Source organism: Tupaia chinensis, unplaced genomic scaffold (genome assembly GCF_000334495.1).
Source record: "Tupaia chinensis unplaced genomic scaffold, TupChi_1.0 Scaffold140301_1, whole genome shotgun sequence".
Classification (NCBI taxonomy): domain Eukaryota; kingdom Metazoa; phylum Chordata; class Mammalia; order Scandentia; family Tupaiidae; genus Tupaia; species Tupaia belangeri.
Genome location: NW_006200179.1, coordinates 334,370 through 345,605, shown reverse-complemented (window position 1 = coordinate 345,605; position 11,236 = coordinate 334,370). Strand labels below are relative to the sequence as shown.

The 11,236-nt window shown below is 38.9% G+C and overlaps 1 protein-coding gene across 8 annotated transcripts in view; it reads left to right on the top strand.

Annotated features, from left to right (window-relative positions):
* ROBO1 (roundabout guidance receptor 1) overlaps positions 1–11,236 on the top strand; it is a 1,280,027-nt gene that overhangs the window by 1,210,958 nt on the left and 57,833 nt on the right. For 5 of the 8 annotated variants that reach the window (XM_006162599.3, XM_006162604.3, XM_006162598.3 and 2 more), the window contains 3 exons: positions 4,851–5,048; positions 9,206–9,232; positions 10,831–10,873. In XM_006162599.3, the coding sequence (XP_006162661.1) occupies positions 4,851–5,048; positions 9,206–9,232; positions 10,831–10,873 (268 nt within the window). The remainder of the gene's footprint in view (positions 1–4,850; positions 5,049–9,205; positions 9,233–10,830; positions 10,874–11,236) is intronic. The other 3 variants (XM_006162600.3, XM_006162605.3, XM_006162603.3) reach the window with 1 other exon arrangement.

The window sequence follows — 11,236 nt, the reverse complement described above, 5'->3', positions numbered from 1 at the left end:
GATAAGCAAAGGACCAGACAGTGGCTCATCAGTGACGTGTGCTGTTCTGTGAGAGAATCCTACATGAGAAAGTTCAAGGTTCAAATTGGGAGACCTCGCTGAATACACCAGGCACAGCTCGCCATGATCTGGGGCTGACTAACAGCTAGGGGTAGATTATAGCATCGAGACCACATTGGGAGTTCTCTCTCCTTCTGTGTCTCTTGCTCATGGAAGAAATACATGAATGACCTTTTATAATTAAAAAAGATACTTGACATAGACATCTCCATTACCATAATTTACTATAGGCAATATGGCATAACATAATATACAAATTAGTAAATGACTACTAGTAAAATCTAAAACAAAATACTATTGTAACTGAAAAGTATGGAGAAGAGGGTTAGATATTTAAGAAGAGATGTTTAAATTATGAGAGATACTAACAAGTATATAGTTAACATTATGTCTGTATGTTCCAGATTAGGAATTAAACATTAGTAATATTTTATGTCAGTTATTAAATTATGAAAAAGGATCAGATACATGAATCTTTGCAGTTCACAATTACAGTTGACCCTCTGTATCTGTAGGTTCTATATGATCAGATACAACCAACTGCAGATTTAAATACTTGGAAGAAACCAACAATAAAGAACAATCATCTAACAATAAGAAATAATGCAAATAAAAAAGCACTATCTTATTTACATGGTATTTACATTTTATTATGTATAATAAATAATCTGGAGATGATTTAAATGATATAAGAGGATATGTGTAGGTTATATGCAAATATAAGACCATTTTACCTAAGAAACAAGCATCTGTGGATTTTTGTATCCAGGCAAGGTGGGGTATCCTGGAGCCAATACTCTTTGGATACCAAGGGACAACCATATATACTGTTTTTACATATTAATAATATTGATGATATCCTAGAAATTATTTTAAAATGAAAGTAAGAGATATTTGGCTTTGATAATCTTGGTTGCTCTACATGAAGAATTACACATTCATTTTGAAAACTAGTATTGCTGCCCCATGGTTAAGACAACATTAGCTGCTGTAAAGAGATAACCTTGCAGAATTTCTGTTGGACAACCCAACAAAGCCCACTGAAAATCCAGTTGCAGGGTGGGACTTGGTTCCACAGGGGCAGTGAGGATTGCAGGCTGACGAGGCTTCGTCTCTTTAACTGGGGACTTCTGAGGTTGACCTTGGGTCAGCAGAAAGGAGGAGAAGAGACACATACTCTTTGGCAGTGTGTAAATTGCACGGTCTTGTGCACTACACAACCAAGTCACTGGTTAGGGACCTTCCTTCCTGTAACTCTGTGTTCTAAGACTCTTAGTCAAGCCTTTAGGGATAGCTTGCTGTCTCTGTCACAGCCATGGGCCAAAATTTAATTATCTTTTACATTTAGCACGTTTAAAAAGAATGAGTACATGTACAACTTCTAAACAAAAATAGCTTCCTAGTTCATTTCAAACAATACAGGAAACTATAAAAACATTGCATGAGACATCTGTTGCCATGTTATATAAATATGGGAAAATGGCTAATATTGAGGAAGTGGGTACTATTCAGATATTGACCTCGTTTTGTAAAATGTCAGTTATTCATTGGTTAACATTGGAATTACAGGTTATAGGGTGCTGACCTTGTGCATTGTTGATGTTTCTCACCTATTTTTATAATACAACATGCAACTTTTAGTCCTGGCTTTTGAAAGATGAATTAGAAAACAGACCATGCATAATTTTATTTATTTTAGATTTAGATCATGGGATTTAAGGGTCAAATTGGGCTTCTTGATATTATAAACATGCTCTAGTTTTCCATATCTTGAAATAGGCTCAGCTGTGGTGAGACAAAGACTGAGATATGGAGTGGCCGTTCTAATTCATTCGTCACACCACACTTTACTCTGCTCAGCCCATCTGGCCGCTTGCATAGACCCTCTCCTGGCTGTTTCCGTAAAATCTGAAGCTACCCAACTTAACCTTGCACAAATAGCCATGAAATCTATAAACCTAGCAGATACAAAGGGTATGTTAGAAATAAAAAGAATAGGTCTGCTTGGTGAACTTTCAGAGGATGAAGTGCTCTTAGGATAACCAGAGATAAAAGGGTCTGGAATATGAAATAAAACTTTCAGTCAACAAACAGTTGAAGGCAGGAGATGGCTCGTGAAAATAGATTTTTCAGCCTTGGGCCTTCCTTGAATGAAATCTTGAATTATGTTCAAGAAAAAAGTAAATAGAAAAACAACACACACACACATACACACACACACACACACACACACACACACACACACCCCATGAGAAGGAATTTAGCCATTTCATGTTGAAAGGACTGCTATTTTTCTAAGGGCTATTTCTTGAGCCATTGAATGCTGCTTATTTCTTCAGCCAGTTGTCTAATAAAGGTGCAATATCATTGAATAAGTAAAAAAATCTGGAGTGTTTTTTCTATTTAAGAATTTTTTTTTTTGAGAGGTTTTTGCTATAGGGCGCGTGCACTCGCCAGACAGACAGAGAAAGACATAGAGACAGAAAGCGAGAAATCATCCCCCGGGGGGATGGTCACGCCGCAATCCCTTCTCCTCCATTCTCCTCTCGGGATCTTGGGCACGCACGCACACGCGCCCAGCGTGAGTTTTAAGCCACCGGGTCCGGGATGAGAACCACGGTCGACTACGTGGGAGTCCAGCGACATAGCCATTACGCTAACTGCTGGTTCCCAGAAATGTTATTCTTATGTAATGAATTATACCTTTTTTTTTGAGAAAAAGGATTTTTTTTATTGGAAAGTATTCATATTTAAAAACAGGTTTATTAGTAGAATTCCTGTATTTCTCTTATTTGGTCTTGAGGTGTCTCTCTGCAGAGTAGTCGTCAGTTCTAGTCCTGCCCTGACAGGGATCCAGGGGATTTGGTTGTGAATGTTTATATTGGGCCTTATCCCTACAGACAGCACAAGGCAGCAACCATCCTGTGACCAGGTGTCCCTCGGGAAGCCTGTTTATGTTGGCAGAGGCTTATCTGATCTGTGTTTGAATTATACCAGTCAAGACAGCCTCTCTTCTAGGACAGCCTCAACTGGGAGGAGAGATAGGGCCAGGTATTTTGGTCAGATGGGACAGAGAGAAGGCAACACAACAAAAACAAATGACAGAAGCAGATTATTCTGCACAAGAATACGGTTGCCGACAAGGGCCAAGAAGCCTACGGGGGTGATGCACTCAGTCGGCAGGTGGGGAGGCAGAGAGAGAATGAAGGGCAGAAGTCCTTGTTGGTGCTCAGATCGTTGTAGGCAAGCAGGCTTCCTACGGAGAGTTCTCATTGGTTGCTTCTTAGAGCAAACAGTACAAGTTTTCAGGGTCATGCTGTGACTCAGAGTGCTCACTGCAACATGTCTACACAGCCCACATTCAGTGCTGGGTCAGTGAGGTGATCCGTGCAGCTTGTAGCTGTATGCCCCTAGGGACATGGGCACAGGAGGCTTTCCTTTATGAAAGGTGTCTGGATCCACCACACTGAGGAACTGGGAGAAGGCTGAGAACAGGAAGCTATGTTGGAGGTGGCTAAGCATGCTCCGATTATGAGAAAGTGAAACTTTGACTTGAAATGGCTGAGGCAATGTAACATTTTTAAGAATTCAGGCAAGTGGTATGGCGGTTAAGGTAGCTGGATCCCTCATGGCCAATTTCATGACTCAAGACCCAGATCTCATGGCTTGAACACCCCCCAACTCCTCCCCATGCATGTGCATGTGTGCCCAAAATCCCAAAAGGAGACAAGGAGTAGAAGGGATTGTGGAATGGACATCCCCCATGAGTGATTGGGGGTGGAGGATCCTTTCTCATTCCTCTCTCTCTGACAAATGCACATGCCTACTGGAAAATTCAAAAAACAAAAAGAAAGAAAGGAAGAAAGAAAGAGAGGGGGGAGGGAGGGAGGGAGAGAAAAAAGAAAGGAAGAGAAAAAGAAAGAAAGGAAGGGAGGGAGGAAGGGAAGAAGAGAGGGAGGGAGGGAGGGAGGAGGAAAGATGGAAAGGAAGAAAAATTCACTACAAGCGTGTGTCCAGAGTCAAATGGTATTATAACTGTAAGAAAATCCTGGTTCTGATAAAATGGACAAACACATTGTTTCACCAGTGTTTTGGGAAAAATATGAAAACTACAGAAAGACACTGGGAGATAGATTTTTGGGTGTTGAGCATCCTTAGTGTTGGTATCACCCAGGGCTTTGTTGCTTTTTCTTTGTTTTGGTTTTTTTTGAGAGGTTTTTGCTATAGGGCACATGCACTCGCCAGAAAGACAGAGTGAGACAGACAGAAGGCAAGAAATCACTCCCCAGGGGGATGGCCACGCCGCAATCCCTTCTCCTTCATTGTCCTCTCGGGATCTTGGGCACGCACACACATGCATCCGGCGTGAGTTTAAGCCACCAGGTCCAACTTGAACCACGGTCAACTACATGGGAGTCCAGCAACATAGCCATTATGCCAACTGCTGATTCCAGTACCTTTAAGGATTTCATTAATTAGTGTTCTATTTTTTTATTTGTCTAATGGTTAGCACTATCCTGTGTATGGTTTTTCAAAGAATGCATATAGTATGTACTAATTAAATCAAGATACACATATTCATCTTCTTCACCATTAAACATTACATTATGTTGTGCACATTTTGCAATTGTTCTACCTGATATTTTTTTTTGGCTGGGGGAATTATATATTTGATTGTTTATATTTTTTACTCTGCTAGTACATTGTTCCATAATTTCTTCCTATTATTTGTATGCATTTTTATGTCTGTTAAATTTTAAACCCAAATTAATCAGAAAATGGCTTTTCAGATTCTCATGGGAATCCCGTGTCACCAGAGGACCAAGTCAGTCTTGCTCAGCAGATTTCAGATGTTGTGAAACAGCCAGCGTTCATCGCAGGGATTGGGGCAGCCTGCTGGATCATCCTCATGGTCTTCAGCATCTGGCTTTACCGACACCGGAAGAAGAGGAATGGACTTACAAGTACTTATGCTGGTATCAGAAAAGGTATTGGCTTTCCTACGTTTTTCATATTTTATATGGCTATGAATTCTTAGTTTTAATCTTAACTTACTCATGATTATATTACACACAGCCATTTAAAATTATTTTTAATATATAAAGATTTTTAAAGTCCTTTTATTTTACTGTTGTATCTAAATAGTATTTGTTGTCATGTAGCTATTCTACAATTAGGGCTTACCGGTTTCCTAGGGTCCAGTTCCTCAAAAATAAATTTCATCAAGGTAGGTCTGGACTTGCCTGTTATACCACTCCCAGGTTCTCTCATGGAATTATTTTATTGTTTCTTATTCTTGAGGGAACTTTTTAATTGTCTTGTCACAGAAACTATAGTCTTTGAACTGTCCCACACAGTTTTGAAGGGGACATGTCACGTTCAAAGCAAAAGACAGTACTGTCATTTGACTATGTATGAAAATAGTCCTTCCTTAGTGAAAATGGAATTCGTGATTAAGTGAAACGCCTTCCCTTGCAGAGAAAAGAGGTTAGTATCTTTTCAGTGTTATAAGCTGCAGAGTGGAATATGTGTACAGTTAAATATGATGGTGGTTTTGTTATAGATGTGCTTACAATTTTAGAAAAGAGAGTGTACTTGGCTTCCAGGATTTGCCATTTTAAGGATGAACTAAGTGTGCCAGGGTATTTCATAGGTATGTTTCCTCCATAATCGCAAACTCTAGATTGGTGACTTGTATTTTTTATTCTTTGGGGAGACTATCAACATTGTCAGGCAGATCATCCCCCTCCCCTTCAGACATATTCAGCTCTGGGCCTCAGATCTGGTTGAGTGGCTGCAAATCCCAGTTTTCAGGGGACAGTCCCAGTTTATGTCTTTAGTCCGAAAAGAATTATTTCCTGTACTCCTTTTGCTATCAAAATTGTCCTGGTTGCGATACTAAATTGCACAATCACCCAATAAGGCCTACATTGAAATGCAGTTTAACAGGTTAGCTTTGCTACAAAGCAAGTTTTTTTTTTATCTTTTTCTAAGAATTATTTTTATTGAACTTTATTTATTTATTTATTTTAATTTGACCAGAAAGGGACAGAGTGAGTGAGAGAGAGAGAGAGAGAAAATGAGAAAGCAAGCCACCAGATCTGGGACTCAAACCATGGGTTGGCCATGTAGGAGTCCAGCGTCCTTAACCACCACGCCACCCACAGGCCCTGCAAAGCAAGCTTAAAGAGATTGCTAAGTAGGACATCTTCCTCACCCCCATCACCACCTTTTCCTCCCCTAATTGTCTACATAGTTCCTAAGTAAAAATTTCTCTACTCATCTTCACCAGGTCACTGCTCTGACCAAAAATGACCAAGTCAGTATTTCTAGTGCTCTCTAGAACTTGTCCCTCTGCCTTCATAAAACAGCCGTCTAAACCGTCGGTACTCTCGGTCACATGGAGCAGAGGCAAGAAAGAGTTGACACGAATTCGTCCCCAGTAACTGTGGACATACGTCTGTGTGCCCCCTGCTGTGGCTCATCAGCAATGGCTTCATGTACATATGTTCGCCTCAGCACCATCGTCCTCAGATGTGTTTTCTCCAGAGAGGTGTCCTGTTTAGAGATGAAGCGATGTCAGCATCTCTGCCTGGCAAATGGCAAGTGAGGGCTTGGAGGCTATCGTAGAGAGAACGGTCACTCGCTACGTGTACGGAGCAGGGCAGTGCCAGGTACTGCGCTACCACAGGAGCCCTTTAGCTAAGACTCAGCTAGAGAGCCTTGTGGGTGAGGCTGTGAGGCGGAGCTGGGAAGAGGTAGGGTACGGGGCAGTACACTGCTAAAAAACCTAATTGGTAGGACAAACAGTGACTCGTTAATATGTAGATGTGAAGTCTCTTGAGTTCTCTGGTCCATCATCAACTCCGTTTTGTAAACAGCCAGTCAGTGGAACCCTGGCATTTGCTTTTATTTTTCAATTTTTCTAATCACCATGAAGTGCCATAGTGGTGTGATTATAACAACTTAATGCTCTGTATTGTCTTGAATCCTAAAAATGTGACCTGAAACTCTCCTTCTTCACTGAAGTGCTCCTTTCCTTTTACTAATGCCCACTGAGCATGCTGACAAACGCACTCCTGCTCTCGCTGCAGAACCTGTGAGACTAATACCATTGTCCTCCAACTAGCGTGTGTTGAAGCAGAAGTCATGGAACATAATCACAAATGTAACCCGATGAGCATTCGGCTGCTTTCTTTGTTCTGTTGGCACTTTTTCATAATTCTGTTTCTATGCAATTATTTTTTATAAAGTGAATTTGAGATCTCCAATTTTCTGTGCCAAAATGATGCTGCTAATTTAAAGGGAAAAAAAAAGTGAACTGTTTTAAGGAAATAAATGGAAAAAGTGCTGTTGACCTGTAAACTTTGGTTTCTAGGGAGCATTTGTCACGTTGCCCCTCCGTTTACTCCATCTGTGACATCCGTGAAGACATTCGCGTACTCACAGCATCACTGGGCACACAGATTTTGCTATGTCATTGAGGCTTTGAGAATTAAGTTGTTCTTTGTCGTAGTCGCAGGACAGGTTTCAGTTAGACTGACCCCTTCTCATCTTTTTTCAATTCTTCCAACTAGGGTTAGCCGTTAGCTAGAAGAGGTAATGACAAGGACCTTTCATAGTTTTCCGGTGTCCTTGTGATTGCAAATTCATGTTCAGGCACTCCATCCTCGCTTGAATAGCTCTAGTTTCATATGTACCTTTTTCTTTTTCTTTCCTTTTTTTTTTTTTTTTTTTTTTTTTTTTAAGAAGTTTTTTTTTTTGGCATTCTGAATGTAGCTAAATTACATTGACTGTCTGAAAAGGAAACACAATAGAATTCTTAAGACAAGACTGCCTGACTTCAGAGGAAGGCCAGTGTATCTGCTGGATGCCCAGCGCTGAGGTTCTGTTTTTGTTTTTGCTAGTCTGTTCAGAGGGTTTGGTAAGAAGTGACAGTTACAGAGTATGCTACAGTGTACCATTTTGCAAGGCCAGATGCCCTAATCCTGAAGTAAATTTCTCAGAGATGTTCAAATGTGAATGGAAAATAAATTTTTACCAGCTTTCGACACAGAATAAGTGATCATTTTTGACTTGATTTATGTTAAAGATTCTTTACAAGCAAACTTGAGTCTGCAAGGGAGGAATGTAGATTTCTTTACCCTCTTGACAAGGACAACATTTACTTTAAATTAACATGAAGAGATTGGAAAATAAGTCAGTTCTCTCCCTTTATGAAATAACATGGAAATTGCTCCGGTGTTCTCCAACATCCAGGAAGGGGAGCGTGTGGGAGACCTGGGGGAGGCACGGCAGCTACTTTTGAGGTCTGCAGTTCAATTTCAGGCATTATTGATTAGATTAAGATTTATAACTACAGAGAGAGAGAAGGTTTTCAGAGCAGGGATATTGTTCTCTTGTGCAGCTTCTACTGTGACATTAAAAAAAAAAATAAAAATTGTTCAGCCCACTCCTGGAAAGCTTCTACATGTAAATTGTAAAAGATATTAAAGTTTAAAACTTCACCTTTTTTCCTGTCTATTTACAACATTCGATGATGATAAAAATGTAACATTTTGCTCCTTATACAATAGGATGCCAGGCATTTCTTGTCAGTGAAATAGTTTGATTTTATAATTCTCTTTGTTTTCTGCCCTTGCTCCCTCTCTTCCTCCTCCTTCTCTCTCTCTTTTCTCTTTCTCCTTTCCTTATGATAAATACTTAATTAAGTGCACCTATTAGTCCACTTTAATAAGCGTTTACTTGCAGATGTCTAGATAAGTTCCCAGCAAGACCCCGATAATCCTTGTTTAGGAATCCATCATGCCCTGCTTGGCGATGATTAATAGCCGAGGATTCCTGTGTGCACTAAGGCTGGGAGCAAAGCCTGTGTTACCAAACGCAGGGTCATTCACAGGCCAACCCGGCCGCTCCCCCCGCCAGCCTCCAGAATGTCAGACCCTTCACAAAGATACCTGTAGAGACAAGCTTCTTTTTTTAACCTCAGGTTTGGTTTTATTCATGTATCGGAGTGTCAGAACTACTGGCTTAGTTATTTACATTTGTTTTATGTTCAGCTGTCTGCTTGATTTACACTAATGTGATATGTTCCCTTTCTCTCTTCAGCTTAATAACTGGTTTATATTTTGTTTTGATTTTTCAGTCCCGTCTTTTACCTTCACACCAACAGGTATATATTTGCACTTACCCTCCTCCTCTCCTTTGTCAGTTCGGCATGTGTTGTCCTATTGTGTTTCGGGTTTTATTTCACTTTGTGCAGTAAGTGGGGGGAATACCGGGCATGCATTCCCAGCAGAATGGGTGGTGTTGCTTTTCATCCATTTAATGCAGGTCTTTATTCATGACTCCACACTGCATCTTAGCCTTGTTTGCATGTGTTTCATTAAAGACACACTGTTTCTATCCACAGCATGATTTAACATGCTAATGAGCTTATTGATTATTTCATACTTGGCAGTGTATTATTTTTTTTCTTAACTTAAGCTTTCAGGTTTTCCAGCAGAAATTTTCCCTCCCTTGTAATTCTTTGGCCACAGAATCAATATTTTGAAATTACCCAAAATATCCAGCCCATGGGCAAGATAAAACTTTTCATTTTTCCCTAGGTCAGAAGCCTAATATTCTGCTCTATTCTGTTTCTTCCGACTTGTGTCTTCTTTTCTCACCTCACCCTGTAGTAAAAGATGTACCTGTACTTATGCCTCCTCGGCTTTAATCCAGTTATTGTAATCACTGGGAGCAGTTATCTCTCCCAGACAGACTCCCAGTTTGGAGTCCTTCTAAGTAGCAGAATTTGGCAGCTTTTAAAAACACATTTATTCTTAGAAAATGTGTCTGTATTTACAGAAAAGCTAATCTTCTTAACCTCTTGCCTAACTATGTGCAAATCTTTTTTTTTGTTATGACTAAATTTTTATACCGTCAGTTTATTAAATTTATTACACTAAGAATACTTTTAAGGGCATTAAAATATATTTTCATAATATATACATGTCTGATGAAAATATAATGAAAAAGAGTCAGCCACGATAAAAAAAAAAGAAAAATTAAGCTAATCTTCTTAACCTCTTGCCTAACTATGTGCAAATCTTTTTTTTTGTTATGACTAAATTTTTATACCGTCAGTTTATTAAATTTATTACACTAAGAATACTTTTAAGGGCATTAAAATATATTTTCATAATATATACATGTCTGATGAAAATATAATGAAAAAGAGTCAGCCATGATAAAAAAAAATGAAAAATTAAAAAAAAAAAAACAGATCACATTCATTTATAGTCCCAACTTGGTAAATATCTACATGTGTGGAAAGGAGGTTTATTTTAACATGTGTCTTTATCTCACTGGTACTCATATTTCTGGGAAAATGTTCTAGTAGGTTATTTAAACTTTAAGTTAGTGCATATATATAATTATGAAATTATATGATCTAATATTTAATTCAGAATAGAAATCTGTGGGAATGCCAATACATAAATGTATAATCATTACATTTAGTAAACGTGTACTCAAGTTTTGCGTTAGCCTAGTTCTCAGCCACTTGATTCATTATGGAAGTAAGAGTGATGATAATACCAAACAATGTTTTTAAAAATTACTAGTTGAATCAGAAATCTGCTACATCCTGTGATAATTTTTGCAATGCTTCTATGTAAAAAGGGAGAAAACGGTCCATTTGAGAAATATTCTAATGAATGTAATATATTTTGATTGATAAACATGTCTATTAATTTTAATTTTTTTCTTTTTTGGGTAACATTCTAGTAACTTATCAGAGAGGAGGCGAAACTGTGAGCAGTGGAGGGAGGTAATTATCTTGCTTGTTTTGTAGATCCTAAGCGAAACTCCAAATATTTCTTTTTGGTTTCCACATTGATACCACTTTTCTTTGCTTAAGAGATTTAACTTAAAGTGAAATTTGTTTAAATCCTTTACAAAAACTCCATTCAGCTGTGCTGTTGAACCAAACTGGTTGCACACCTAGTTGCTTGAAACTTCTGCTCTTAGTCAAATGGCCACTAGAGGGCGCACGTCAACCGGGAAAGACAGACTTGCTGATTTAGCAGATGATTAAAAGGAGTTAAAGTGATTAAGCTGTGGCGTTTATGAAGATTAAGAAATATAGCTAGTTAACAGATACTATCAAAGAAGAAGTGTTCATTTGAAAACC